The sequence below is a fragment of the Pagrus pagrus genome, assembly GCF_965226575.1.
Source record: "Pagrus pagrus genome assembly, chromosome: 19".
Taxonomy (NCBI): Eukaryota; Metazoa; Chordata; class Actinopteri; order Spariformes; family Sparidae; genus Pagrus; species Pagrus pagrus.
In genome coordinates, this window is record NC_140203.1 from 11,601,041 (window position 1) to 11,617,024 (window position 15,984).

At 39.7% G+C, this 15,984-nt stretch overlaps 1 protein-coding gene across 7 annotated transcripts in view; it reads right to left on the reverse strand.

Moving 5' to 3' along the window:
* rgs3a (regulator of G protein signaling 3a) overlaps positions 1-15,984 on the reverse strand; it is a 154,756-nt gene that overhangs the window by 102,802 nt on the left and 35,970 nt on the right. For all 7 annotated transcript variants that reach the window (XM_084383656.1, XM_084383658.1, XM_084383651.1 and 4 more), the window contains one exon: positions 7,250-7,317. In XM_084383656.1, coding sequence (XP_084239782.1) covers positions 7,250-7,317 — 68 coding nt within the window. The remainder of the gene's footprint in view (positions 1-7,249; positions 7,318-15,984) is intronic.

The following is a 15,984-nucleotide window of genomic DNA, read 5'->3' on the forward strand; positions in this document are numbered from 1 at the left end:
CTGCTCCCCCTCGCCCCCGACCGCACGGTACGGAAATTCACACGTCTGCAACTCTCTGGCAATCTCCCCTCCTCTTTCAGTTATCCAAACATGACTTTTATTTTTGTTTTCAATGTCCATAAGCCTGGGAAAGAGGTGGTAATCTGCAGAAAAATAACAACAAATGGCTCAGAGACAGCACTGCAATACAGAAAAAAAAAAGAAAAACCTGTTAAATTACTGCTAAAACAGTGGCCAGTCTAACCCCTAGCAACCCCATTAATTGCCAGCTTGCCTCTGCTCCTTTTTATCATTTGGATGTCTGGCTCATCATGGATTGAAACATGGACAGAGAAGTGACAGAGGGGTGAAAGAGGAGCAATGCTGCACTAGTCTCTACGATGCTAATAAAGTGGCAGAAAAGGCCGTTGTCTTAAGATCCCTTCATGCCAATAGTAATGGCAGCTTTTCCCTGTTTGCCTTTTCAAAAGGGCGAGGGTTACCCGTCAAGCACACAAAAAACACTTTCTCTCTCTTTCATGCTGCGCTGTTCACCTCTAAATAGGCAGAAGGACGGATTAGAGGGAGAGAAGAAAGGCAGAGAAGAAAGCATGTATTAGGGAGAGGAGTGAAAGAAGAGTTTGAAAAGCTTGTCTGGGAGCCAGACCAGGCCAATCTGGTGTTTAGTAGTGTGGGATCTCTCTCTCTCTCCCTCACTCTCTCTCTCTCTTTCTCTCCCTCTCTCTCTCTCTCTCTCTCTCTCTCTCTCTCTTTCTGACCTGAATAAACAGCTATCAAAGGAGGGGGGCGTCTTCCAAGCCAGTGAACACACAGGATGGGTCTAAGGCCAAGTTCAGGGTCTCAGTTCACGATGTAATTTAAGTGCAAACTGTAGAGGCTCAACATAAGGATTCATAACTACACTACAGTTACAACATTTTGAAGATGACACTGAGAATAATATGAGACATATTGAGGTGACAAGTCCGAAGTCGGATTATGCGAGTTCCCAGTTGGCCCTTTCAACTGGAACGCCAGTCGGATGCACCTAATCAATTCAAAATCCAAGATGGCTGCTTTGTGAATCAGCAGCTGTGAACGTTGTAACTAAAAAGCTAAAAATCTCTTACTTGGCTAGACCTGGTATTCCAACTTGTTGTACTAGAATGTCGTCAACTTGGGTATGACATCATTCCAAGCTCCAACTTCCAAGGTAAATGGAACGCACCATAAACACAACTATCATATAGTTGAGGGTAATGGGAATGTCAGTAGTTTTCCAGGTGTTTATTTTCAACCATAATATTGGACAAATACACATTTTAAACTTAGGATGTGTTGGAGGAAACATCGAGAGATCACCAAGTGATTACAATTCATCCTGAGGGGGACATGGATGCCTGTCTCAAATTTCATGACAATCTATCCAAAAGTTGTGTCGATATTTAACTCACCACAATTTCAACCTCATGGTGGTGCTTGAAGAAAAATGAGGCTATCAAGTCATAGACAGACCAACATTGCAATCTATAGAGCCATGCTTTTCAACCTGAGTTTATAAAAGCTTTTCTATCATCCATGCATAGACACACTAACACGCCGACGGCAGCAGACCTTCCATCTAAAGCTCTGGCCATCTGGAGAAATTTGGGGTTGATGGGTGACTCACTCTTCCACCTGAGCCACAACAGTCCATACAATGTGATAAACACTGCAGCTATGTGCTTCACTGCTACTTTATGTTGTTTGTGCTGTAATTTCTTTCAAATAAAAAGAGCAGCTAGGGGCAAGTATAAGCAGGACTCATGAAGGTTAGGACCCTGGGCCTAAAGTACTCACAAAGGGTAACGTTCTGGCAATAAATCTAACCATTCTTCATTTATGCTGATGCATGGGCCAGAAAATCTAACCTCCCTGTCCTCTTTTCAGCTCACCTCACCCTTCCTTCCCATCTTTTCCGTCAGACAGGAGTGTCAGACCCATTTTCACAGAGACGGTTTCGGAGCTAATGCTAGCTGACAAGCAGAGTGATGCGGGGGGACACGTTGTCCAGGGTGCAACTATTGTTTCTATTCATGAACTCTCTGCTCCGTGCCAATGACATGAGCAGATTTTTTTTCTTGCCTGTAAACATAATTGGTAAATGCTGACATGGCAGCTGAGTAGATGAATTCTTGTTATGCTGCACGTCAAGTCTGATTATTTCTATGAAGTGAGAAAAACATTTTCTGGTACTCACATTTTGGAGATACTTAAACATTTTATTATGCTTTCTCACAGGCGCACATATCTGTGTTTACTTCAACTTTGACAGGTAAAGTGAACCTGTAAATGGCTATAAATCAATGACAGATGTTTTTAAAGGGAAGTCTTTAAATTCTAAGAGAAAAGTAAGAGAAAGTTTCTCTAAAGATCAGACTGATTGAAAGGCGCATTATATTTTCACATCACAAAATGTCACTCCGTTTACTAAGACCTATATTTATCTGAAAATGCTATAATTCTTGCCTACATCTAGCCATCTCGCTTGTATCTCAAACAGCAAACCATGGGAACACAAAAGACAGTCAGAGGAAGAAAAATAATGGAACTTGATTGCTGTGACACATTTTTGACATTCTCCCAAAAATTTTGTAATTGTCTTAATGTATAAAAGGAATCAATTTAAGTGAAAATGCTTGGAAGGCTGACAAATGGGGAAAATATTCTTCAAGTAATCTCGCTTTTTTGAGGGACATTCCATTGTGGATATCAAGTATTATCTTCACCAACAACTCAAGTGTCCAAAAGCTTTCAATGAGCCCTGTGCAAATCATTGAAATTATTCATGGTCATCATCAAACACTGAAAAATGTTTGAGTAGGTAAAGAGTGGGCAGTTAATGACACCACAGAGCTCTTTGTGAAGTAGGGTTGATGGCCGTGAGGTGACAGTGGGAGAAAAGAGAGGAGCTGGAGGAGGCCACAACAGTGAAGGAGGAAATACGCAAAGATCTGGAAGGGAGCAGGGACAAGGCAACAGAAAATGGGCACACGAAAGAAGAGAAAGTCTAAAAGGTTTTCCATTCTTCGCTAATTCAGTCTGTGAATGTGCTTTCCCCCTTTCCCTTAACTCTCCCCTGAGACAGTCCCACACAAACCGCACAATCATCTGTTACTTTGATTCACCCAGAGATAAAGAGGAAGAGAGAGAACAAGAAGGAGACGGGAGGGAGGGGAGGGAGGGGAGAGGAAAGGAGCATTCACAAATCCGGATGCAAAGCTTTTCCATCTCAATGCTGCACCACATCATTTCTGCCCTCTTCACCTTCCATATGACTTCAAAAGCTGCTCAAACTCTTGACATACTGGTTGCAGGATTGTTATTCTGCGAGCAATGTGAGGAATGTATTCTGCAGCAAGAAACACAGAAATTAAACATGTTTCTTGTGATACACTGTGCCAAGTATGGTGTTTTAGAAAGACAAAGCAATAAAAAAAGGCATAATGTCAAATGCATTAGCACTAATTCATGAGATCATTTATCCCTGTGTTTCTGTGTTTATGTATGTTTATATGTGTGTGATTGTGTAAGATTGTGTGAAAGGTGAAAGTACAGTGAGCTTCTCTGTCTAATCCTGTCCAGTCAAGCTTCTTAGCTACAGTAAGTCCATATGGCGACTGCTTTCCAAAGAGTTTATATCCTGGAGTGCCTTGAAAGCATCAAGGATATTTGTTTTGTTGACCTGCTGATCTGTTGCATAAGCTTATCTGTTAGTCACTGCAGGAGTCTAAGATATAATAATAATTTTTAAATGACAAAATAAATACGCATATGACAGGAACTGATCATTTTCTAGTTTGGTGATGAAAAACCAAACTACTTACTTTTCCTCTTTAATGTTCCATCACTTACAAATAACCGTTTGTTATGTTAGTTGATGCCGCAGAGGAGGCTATGCTGTCCGTTTGTTTGTTTGCTGGTTGGTTTGTGAGAAGGATTGCAGAAAAACTACTGGATGGATTTCCACAAAACTTGGAGGCTGGGTCGCAGCCTGGAATTAACTTTTGTTGCGGATCTGGATGAAGGAACTGATCCAGGATTTTTTCTCACTTTCTTTAACATTGCAATACACAGCGTTTATTTTGACAGTTTCTCAAAGTTTCTCAAAGTATAATGCATGGTTCTTGATTTAAAAAAAACATGCACAAGGCATATTTAGGTGGCTGATATCTATGAGTGAGTAAAATTTGATGCAGATCCTCGATTGGGTGAGCTTACATATGGTTAAGCATTTATGGGTGGTTTGAAATTTAGAACGATACAGGGCTATCAAGTTTGATATTGCAATAGGCTTGATTGAATAGAAAGGGACTGTTGGGCCTTGGTGGAGGTATGCGTTCTATTGAGTGCCACTCTAGATATAATTTTGTTTTGAGAAACAGTTCTTAATTGTATAACATTGATAGAGCCCCTACTGCAAGGCCAAAAATGAAATTGCATTCATGTACAACAAATTTGAAACAGAAACTATGGAGTCACAGAATCAGTCAAATGTTCCCTGACAACATGTACTAACCTGTTTTCCTGCCAAAACAGCCATTCTTGAAACACAATATCCTCTCACAGTATCTACAAGACTAAAGATGTGAACCACAGAGTTAGAGACTTTGTACCATAAACTTCTGTGTGGTAAAAGTGCCTCATTTACCTGGAAAAACATAATCCAGCTAGCAATTAAAATACCAGCCATTACTAATAAATTAGTAATAGCCTCCACTTAAGTACCATAACAAGTACCTGGCGTTGCAGACAAGTGATGCATAACAGAAATACTTGTGAAGGGAAGATATTTATCAAGGTTCAGGTTTGTGGCATATCCAGATTATATCCAGATGGATGTTTTTAAGTATGAAAGCCAAAAACACATTTGGCCTTACAGCTTGAGGAAAGCAGCTGTACCATAGTCTGGTGGTATGACAGCAGATACTTCTGTACTGCTTGCCAGACAGCAGCAAGCTGTGGCTAGATTGGAAGTCTTTTAATATCCTACATGCCTTATATGTGACAGCTGACCCCTCTGATTTTCAATAAAGACTGGGCCCATCTAAATATAGTCACTGTCACAAATGGATCATAAACTGAAAAAGTGAATTTGCTCAAGTTTTATCCATGTTGGCATCGTGTAGGAACAGGAGCTGGACTCAATTTTCCATGAAAGTCGCTCTGGAAATTTGCCAATTTAGGACCCAGATTAGTAAACCAAGTAGCAATAAATCCTCCCCCTCAGCTACAGTGTGAACAAAGCATGCAAAATAAGATGCAACACTCCCAGCCAGCAAGGCAATACTATCTGTGATGGGTCAAATGACTCAGAGAATAATGACAGAGGAACTCCTGTACCAGCAGTAATATGTGAGTACCTTTGTTTCTCTGCATGACATGACCTACTTGTGCACCACTTCCAAAGTCAGTTCATATTTAGGAGAAAAGACGTTGTTAAATATCTAAATGTTAATTTCTTCAGGACTGTCTGCAATAGTCAAAGGAAACCTACATTTACATCAGTAAAAAGAGGACAAACAATCAGGTTTGTATAAAATGTCGCCATTACAGACAAAGTTTAAAAACACACAAAATCACTATTTTTTGCCAAAAACGAATCTACAGTGAAAGCGGTTATCAAATTTAAAGTTGACATTTCTTATTATTGAGAAGGAGAAAAACTTAGAAATGTTTCATGGAGGCTCCTTCAGCTTTCAAGCCTTCGGGATGATGGGCCCTTGTGCTGCTTGGCATCGTCTTTGACTGGCAGCTGAACTGGCAGTGGGACAGTGACATGATTGTAGGCATCACGCTCTGTTAACTACAGCTGAAAAGCCAAGGAACAAATGATGTAATGATAGCTGAAGAAGGATAACACCACACTACACAAAAATAAGCTGTTGAGATAGCTACAGCTAACAAGCTATGTAGCCTGCAGAATCACGTTAGTGAGCACACTTTTCCCTGATGGACCTTTTTTGTAATAGTTTGTTTAACAAGCCGAGGTGGAGGGAGGAATTGAAGGCTATTAAAACAAATTGTTTTGACTGGATTTATTTTAAAAAATCTCGATGGATCTAGTTGGAACATGACACAAACTTCCACTGATGCTCAACACTGACAGGAACAAAGAGGCTGCTGGCAAAGCTACTGTATGTGTCAAGGCAGTAGTACATGGTTGTCTTCACCCGTCCCGAGGCCAACAGTCGAGTAGACAGTAAGGCTGCAGTTAACTGGTAGGCGAGTGCTTCACACAAAGAAAAACAGGCAAAATCCTTAAAAGGCAAGCTTACTTTAGCTACTTGCACGGGTGCCAAACCATACCTTACCACAGAGGTCTTTACAATAAATGCGTCTGTTCCTGTTGTTGCTGTCATTATTACATTTTGTCAAGCAAATGCTGACTCAAATAATCCCTGTTTCCAATTCCCAGCTGTAAAATGGCTAAACTTATCATCAGTCATGCTCCAGTGTCTCTTTAAACAGTTTAAGTGGTCGTCCTCGTTCATTGTTAATTAATCCCATACAGCCAACAATGCAAAAATTGACGTCAAACACTACAAAATTGAAATATTAACACAAAACTGCGGAGCAATAGAGAGGACCCCTCATCTGGAGTCCATGAACAGCTTAGAAAAACTGGCTTCGAATCCAACCACACAGATCTCTTTTCCTCTTTCTCATGACAAAACATCATTCTGCTCCACACGCAAGTCAGCTCTCTGACAGATATTGTCTTTCAAGAAATGACATCTTGCTCCATTCACCGCTCAATGCTCAAACGCATAATTCAATTAGTTGCTATGGTTGCTGAGAATGTGTAACATGGAATTCATGCAGTAAATAACCTTACTGAAGGCATGTTTATGCATGATGAGTTTGTTGGACATGGTGCAATGTCACGGGTCAACTACTTTGTATATATATCTACCACAGGCCTATCCATTCATTGAGCATGCATCATGCAAATGCACACGCAAACAACCAACTCAAAGAAATAACTTATGTAGCTAAACAGAGAAATTACCACTAAAACTTCTTACAAACACATAAAGTGGTAGAGTTAATATATATTTACGGAATGTACACACATCCACACATTCCACTCCATTAAACTTTATAATATTTTTTGCTTAAGTTCACATGCACCCACACACAGAGCAGAAAAAGAGAGGGATGAAAGCACCTTTAAACGATTCATGCACACGCACAGACAGAAAGTTAAAACAGATCTGATTGTACTTACTGTTAAGCATTGCATATTCTCAGGGCGATTGGTCTCGGGGGCAGCACCATGGTTTGACAGCACAGCCTCTGAAATGTAGACAAAGGAATCACGGGCTGAGACAGTGCCTTTGGAGCACATTTCTCTCTGTGCCAACGCAAAACAGCCTTGTGGACGCACAAAAATAAAATCCTCAAATAGTTCTGAGAGTCCATAAAAGTGACTCAGAAAGATAACAGCAAGCAATTATGGCAATAGTTGTCTGGAGCAGCCTTCCGCTGGGCTGGGACTCAAACTTCAGAGCACACATAAAGGGCAAAAGAAAAAACAGGCCAGCAGAGTCAAGGAAAATCCCGTAAGATGCGAGGATCCAACAAACTGCCCAAGAGAGGAGTGGAAGTGAGAACAAGTGAGAGGGAGGGAAGGAGGGAGGGGTGAAGAAGAGAAAAGGAACTCCTCTCTCACTCTATTATCCGTCCGTCACAGGGCTCCTGGGAAGTTGCTATGGTTACGGGGACTCACGCCTCAGTGTCCTTTTAACTATTGCTCATAAAGGCGGCATTCAGCTTTGGGCCACAATGCAGATCTCCCTCTCTCCGTCTCTTTCTCTCTACAATTCCCTCTGTTTACATCTGTCTTTTGCTTAACATCTTTCCTTCTCATTTTCTGCTCTTCCCTCTCCATCTCACACAACTTCACAGCAATCCCACTGTACCCCTCCCCCAAGCCACTGCCTCCTTCTGCTGTTTGGCGTTTCTATCCTTCCTTTTATCCCTCACTCTTCTCCACTCTTCAATCACACCCCTACCTCCATCACCATAGGAGAGAAATTATCCCATCCCAGACTGTGAAATGTAATTTTCCAAACTCTGCCATCCAAGTCGAAACAGCCCCAACATGGGTCTAAGAAGATAAGTATCCTTCTGTTAATCTCATGAAAAGTTGATATAATCACATTTCATACAAACACATACCTTGAAATGTTCATCTAAGTAGTTTTAAAGCGAGAAAAGGCAATTCTAACAGTGCATTACAGTATCACATTTATTCTGAATAAAACAAGCTTCAAGATTTCTTGTAAATCATTTCAATCTTTTGAATAAAAGTTACAATACAAATATGAGAGACCACACAAAGCTTGACACAAAATGTACAATTTTGGAGAAATACAAACACAAATGCCCAAAAATAACACATGTTTACGTTCAAGTGGCAAAGCAGCCGTAGTAATTATGACTCTTGTCCATTGGGAGCAAAGGAGGAAGTTGGGTGACGTTATTGTACAGCCAAAAAGTCCAAATAGGGAGGCGGTCGGAGTGGAGGGGTAGGCCAACAAAATGAAGGACTTTGCCACGTGGGACGGCTGTTGGTTCCCCTTTTCTAACTAACAGTCAACATTAGTTTGTTTCAACCGCGACCATGATTGTTCCTTAAACGTAACCAAATGCTTATCATGGACAACAAAGTTCCCTAACCTTAACAAAGTGCATTTCTTTCCCTCAAATCATAACGTTTTCCAAACCCTTACCAAGTCATGTTTGTGCCTGAACCTTTGCAAACATTACCCATGTGTGTTATATCATTTTTTTTTTTTTTTTACATTTTCAAGTTTTGAAAGGCATTGTTTCTGTAAGATCAGAAATGCTTCATTTGGATGATTTGTTTTTTTTTGTAATAATGAAACCTTGTGCATCCAGGGTTTGAGAAGTCAATCAAGAGTGAACCCTAACCTGTCTAAATTTACTTACCCAAAATCTTCTTACAAATCCAATGTGCTCACAAGAATACGAGGCTGTCAAAAGTCAGTCTTTAAAAGTAAAAGTAAAAGACACACGCATCAGGTAAAAAAAGAAACTCAAAGATTATTCCAGACATATTTTGATATATAAACATTTTCTTCTTTTGATAATAATCTCTGTTTGTTAATTAATAGATACTCCAACAGTACTTACAATAAAGCCTACTTAATTAAAGCCCTTTCTCATTATGTGCATGTCTGCATGTCTGCTAGGTATCACTGAAGTCATATCTCAAGCAAGAATGGGAAAGAATTTCACTCTTTAACGATTAGGCTTGTCATTTTTTTAGTTTTTATTTCCTGTTTCATTTTGTAGGTTATTATCCTTGTGTGTCCTGTTTTTGTTGTACACTTCCTGTCTTTGTCTTTTTCCCGCCTTTTTTCCTGTTCACCTGTGTTTCGTCAGTTAAGTAGCCCCTGTGTATTTAAGTCTGTGTTTTTCCTGAATGCTACGTGTCCACAGGTCAACACTTCCCAACACACTTGACCAAAACAGGCTACACCCTCTGACAACCACGCAAAAACTCACTGGCTGCACCTGATTGGATGAACATTGCTCATGGACCGCTGCTTTGGGAGTTACAGCTCGTTTGGAAACTTTCTCTTATATTAAAAAAATAGCTCAGCTACATGTGTTTCTGAGGATATGTTAAGCAAGAAATAAGCCATGCAGTTGCAGAATCAGAAACGGGTCAGGTTTTTATAATTCTCCAGGAGTTTCCAGAGGTATAGCGTTGTGCTGAACACCGCTTAATTGCATACAGTCATCAGATATCAACTTTATGCAAATGAGGAGCTTGCAACTCGACGCCCCATCTCTCAAAACACGACGTGCCACTACCAGAATTTATTGCACAGCTCCCTTCATAGACAATGAATGGGAAGCTCTTCATTAGCGTCACTTCTGCGATTACTCTGTCTGTGTTTGCTTCTTGCGTGTTCTCTGCGTTACAGCTTTTGTTCCCTGCGGCTTTCTGGTTTGTTCTTAGTTTTGTATTCTTAGTTTTTTCTTGGATTCTCTTTAGCCTTGTGCTTGCCTTTAAGTTGCCAGCCTTTTTGTTGCCTGCATTTTCATTGCCAGCTTTTTGATTTTCATATTCTAGCTTTGTCAATAAAGCTTGCAACAAATAGCTTTGTTTCTTAACCTGCCTGCCGCTGTGTCTGTATTTGGGTTCTCACCTTTTCGCGAACTGTAACAGAAAATAGGTCAAATAGGATTTGCAACTCATTGCAATCTGTTTACTTTTCACACAGCTTTGCAACTTTTTTTAAATCGGGTTTGTAGTTATAACATCAAAATTCATGTTTTTTAGACACACTCCTCACTTCAGATTTAAGCTGAGCACAGACAGCCTTTGGCAGATGAATGGGAAACAGCCTTCAAGTGTCAAACTCTGCACATACATCATTCTGCACAGTGAAGGTCAAAATTTAACCAAAGTAATAAGCAAAAAACATTTCTGAGAGGTTGGGGAAATCTGCTTGCACAAAACACAAATACGCATTTCTCTACATTTTGGACACAGTTTCTACTTTCCTCTGTAACCTTATCATTTAACCCCAGAGTAAAGGGCCCAATCCCTTAGTTGCAGTTGCCATGGTAGACTTTTGAAAATATAAAGCGATTCTGTCACTTGTGAATCTGAAACCACCAGGGGTCCAGCCTGGGAGAGGGGCTAACCTGGCTGGCATCATGCCCAGGAGAGCAGCCTTTTGTGTGTATAAGACATCAGTAACACAGGGCATATGAGGGGAGACACTTGGAGCAGCTGGCAACAAGAAACATCCAGCATGACTGACATAAAAATGAGGGGAAGAAAGAGGCACAATAAGGGACGAAAAATAGTAGACAGTGGGAAAAGTCTACACAAGAGAAATTCAGGGAATGAGAACAAAGGAATGTAGTTTGAAGAATGGAGAAAGACTCCAAGAGGATTAAAGAAAGACAGAGAATGAAACTAGACGGGGGGGAAACAAAAGAGTCGGAAAATTAAGATGTGCAAAAGGCAAGAGAGAAGAAAAGAAATCAAAAGGTGTTGGCAGTCTTCTGCAGTTGAGTCAGACTCAGTCTCAGATCTGCCAGAACATAAAAAGCCCTTGACTCTGACCAAGTCCATCATTGCACCACTCGCTCACTTGACACCCAGACCCTCTATTCACCTCCTGTCGCCTGCAAACAAATAAACACTTGATGAAGAGAGTGGAAAAGCCAAGATGGGGAGGGGGTTGCCTCCACTTGACTGTTTTGGTCTCTTAAGATTGCCTCAAGCATCAAGAAGTTATTGTTTAATTGGTCACAACAAGAACTAACAGTCTATCAAGAAATTAACTGATGCAGGTTAGCATTCAAGACATTGTGACACTAACACAATGACAAGCAGATGACAGGGTTGCTAGGCTTCAAACTGTTGCCCATGTTCAGCAGATTCCACTGTGACACGCTTGATGTTACAGTGCTGGAGTACTATATCTTCCTGTATAATAAAAAAAATATGTTGCCTTTTGACAACTGTGTTGGATTAAAGAGACATGTAACCCTTTTTGACAAATAATGTGGTCCTAACTGCAAACCCTAAGAGTAAGTTAAGTTTATTCTGTCTGACTGAAATATTTTTTAAATTATTCAAATAAAGTTGTGTACAGCATGGATGTATCAAAAACTTGAAAACGATATAACTAATATAACTGAAGTGATAGACTGAAAATTCAACTTAATCTCATGAGACTAATATTCCAGTACATCTGAATAAATATGTATGCGGTAAACTAAATTAAAATAACATTTTACACATGCAGTGTGACCTTCAAGTACTCCTGTTGCTGTCATGTCTCCTTTGGCCAAGCTGTATTTAGTTTAGAAAGTGATACAGACAATTGGAGAGATTTTGGCATCAGCTGAACAAAGGCTTCAATTTATTGAAAGAGTAGAGTCAAATGTTTAAAACAGGGCTCAGTGAACAAGCGAACTTTCAATTTCACAGGAGGATACAGAAATCAGAGTAACAGAGAGAAAAACATATAGGAGCAAAACAACTACACACATGCAAACCACTGGAGGTCTGAATAATGCAGCATGACTGATGCTTGGTGAGGCATCATTCCAAGTAAACAGAGCTACAAGATTTTTTGGAAACTGACTATTTTTGTTCAACAAATTAAGGAGAGATTCCAGACTAAATAATAGATGATAATCATGCCGGAGTAATAGTGTAAAGATATATGGATATACTATATGTAAAATTGGCAACTGTATAGCGAATGGGCAAACTCCCAACATCTCTACAGATACAAGTCAATGAAAACTTAAGTTACCCTGTGGCGTTTGTTTTTATAAACAAACATAAGTTACTAGCCTGGGAACCAGGCGAATCTGCAAACTCGTGTCTGATTTGCTCAGGCAGGTGCGTCTGGAATCGCAACCATTTATGTATCTATAGTTTGATACAGCATTCTGTGAGACAATGGGATTTGAGCACAAATGGCAGAGTTTTGTAGTATGAAGGAGGCTAGCAGTAGGTAAACTTTCACTTATTTCACCTTAGCAGTCCTCCACAATCTGTTTCTGAACAAACAAGGGGCAAGAAATGAGCGACCCGAACACTAAATCTTCACCCTTGTTGGATTTACAATACAAGGCCTAATTTAAAAGATTTTTCTGATTTTCTTAAGGCAAGGACACTACTGCATTGCCAGTGTTTCTTTCTTGCAAGTGACCGTGTTAAATGGTGACTCCCTTCACTGTCCTGTCTGGATGGAAGCAAGATGTCGTGTGCAGTAACAACAATACCAACAAGCAGGCTACACTACGCGCTGCTCTTTGTATTAACTTTACTAATAAACTACGTTTCAGTGGCAGCTACTGTAACAGGCTTACATTTTATTTGTGCATGTTCTGCTATCACGTTTACTAGTTCAGCACTACATCACACGTTCCATTACTCTAATTGGTTGTAGGTCTATCCAAATTCAAGAGGCATTTTGCCCGTTGCAAATCAAAACGAAGGGAGAGGTTGCAGAGTTATTCGCATTAGCCAAATGGTCTGGCAATGTCAGGCTAATCAGTTAGATCTACATTCTGTGTTTCTTACAAAGCACATTGCATATATCCTTGAGGCCTAACAAAGTGCTGATTTCCTTTTTTTTTTCAAAATTTTAATCATCCATTATTTATAACTATGTCCATCTTTCTGTGCACCTTACTACCTACAACTGTCAATCAGCTGAATAGTGTGAAAACACTGACAGGATATACGTTAAAGGTATACAACCCTGTCTCCTAGAAATAGGGGGTTGTTAATATACAACTAATTTGCAACAGACATATTTTTCTGTCTGTACAACTTGGAAGTAGTTTGACATGCGCCTTGGAGGTGTTTTTGGTACAAACATGCCTCATCACAAGGCTGAAGGAGTGAAAGCAGTCTTTAGCCTGAGGGTGTTTTTGTTGGTCAATGACCAAATTGATCTGAAAGAAAAGAAAAAGATATGAAATGGGTACTGCAGCTGAAAATGTACCGGCTCAGTGCTTTTATATGCTCTCTTTGATCAGGTTAGTCATTATGTGCACTGTTGTACTTAGTCTGTGTCTCAACTGTTAGGTAGACTGGAGATGATGTCTGCCGTGTCGCAGGTTATTTATGTAATGAGTCACCAGAACTTCCCAGAGAAAGTTTTTTTAACACTGCTTCACATTCACTGCCTCATGTTTTATCCCACAGCCTGCGGGGATCATCTCCATGCTCCAGTGTTCCAACAAGATAACTGTGTAGATGAAAGTGCTTGGCTTTTTTAAAATCAATTTTCAGAGGTCAAATACTCCACATCTTAAATTTATACACTTTGTGGGAATATTTGAGGAGGACTTTCAGAATAATCCACTAAATCGAGCAAGCCTCATTAGTTGCAATAAAATCAGTAAGCCATTTTCAAGATCTGGGACACAAGTCATGTACTAAACAACTGGACTGACTAGGAAACATGGGGACAATGTTATTTACACTATGAACACTGAGTCACTAGCAAACATGTCACTCATTAAGAGTAGGGTGGCATGCATATCAGACATTTAACAGCCAACAGAGAGTTACATCTCCCTTTTTCAGACTCATCTTTACGGAGCAGCTTCTGGCTGCTATAAACCTAACTTTGCTGACCTAACTATGCTGGGTTTGCAAAACTGGAGAAGGGCAACTGCATTATTCAATAGCATTTTCTTGTATAATGAGACAGTACAGTATGCCATACTGTGGATGTGTGGATGATGGGTTTTGAAGGATTTTTAGCCATGCTAGTGGTATAGCCCCAGGGATGGCAATATCAGCCTTTTGGTTTGGTCCAGATTGTAATTTCTGGACAACCATTGAAGAGATTGCTATGACAATTTGTACAGACATGACAGACTTGCATGAACCATCCTACTTTTCTGCACCAACATGAGGGTGACATTTGTAGTAAACAGGGAGATATCACAGCAAAAGCACTATGGTGCCCTAGAATATATCCTCTGGACTTTGCCGTACAAGGATTTTTAGCCATGGTAGCAGTATGGCAGTCAGTATGTTGGATTGTGCTAGACTGTGATACCTTGGCAACCTTTAAATTAACTGCTATATTATTTTGTATTAATGGTCGCAAGAGGATGAATATAACAGATTGACTTGAGGTTGACTTTTGAATTCTTTTTTGGAATATCTTGACAACTATCAAAATACTGTTATCTAGACAACAACGGCGGTTTGCTGTAGGTATATTGTAGTATATTGATATTACATCTTTATTGTGATACGAGATTATACATATCATTTTAGATTTTGAATATCGATATATCATGAAATTGTACAATTGTTGTTTTTTCCAGGTTTTACAGGCTGCATTACAGTGGAGTGATGTCATTTTCTGAAATTACCAGAAAGTTGTACTTCCCTTAGTCCTCATATCTACGTTATTTATCATTTGTCAAAAAATCTCATTGTGTTACTATTTTCACAGTCCTAAAGGATGAATTGTAATCTCTTGACCCTTCTCAAACTGTTATCTAGTCAAAATTTAATTTTCTAGGGTACTTTGGTTAATTACCTGATTCTTGAAAAACTCATGCCATCCCATTTGCCTCATCTGTACTGTGTATAGTGTTCATTAGTACATATTATCATGTAACACACCAAATTAGCATGGTTAACATGGCAAACATTATTAACATCAGCATATGAGCATTGTCAGTGTTACCATGCTAGCATGCTGACAATAGCATTCAGCTCAAGGCTTTGCTTTGCCTAAGTACAGCGTCCGAGAGCCACTTTAGTAGCTGAAGACTCTTCTTTACTCTTGTTGTAGTATCTGTGAGAGTATTCTGTGTATTTAGTGCTGTAGTCAGTATTCCTTCTTCTGTTTTAGAGGGACTAGCCACAACAATTCTTAAAGAATACAGCATCCATGTTAGTTTGCAGGAGCTGAAAACACAGGATCATATTACACTATAATGACAACACCAACAACATCAACTCCAGCCTCAAATACCACCGATGAATAAACAAAGTTTTGACACAGTCTCAAGAAAAACTGAATCTGAAAAGCATCAATTAGGTTGTTTTTATAGAGCAGTTACTGTATATAACATAGGGTGTTCCTTTTATTTTGTCCAACCTTTTCATGTCATGAAAGGAAGCAAAAAAGTAGGCCATGCATACATATTGTAATACAAGCATCTAACTTGTAAATGGATTCACAAGTAATGTACGCTACATGTTCACCCAATACAATTGGATCCCTAAGAGGAAAACATCTTGTTTATGCATGAGTTATCTGCATACTACCAGCCCGAAGCTGAATACATTGCAAACATGACACAAGTGTGCCATTCAAATTCAAAATAATGATAAAAGATTTTGTGCCTTTGTCTCTGCCTGGCCCAAGCATAGCCAGACGAGTGGCGATTGGCGCATTTCATTTCCTGTTTCTG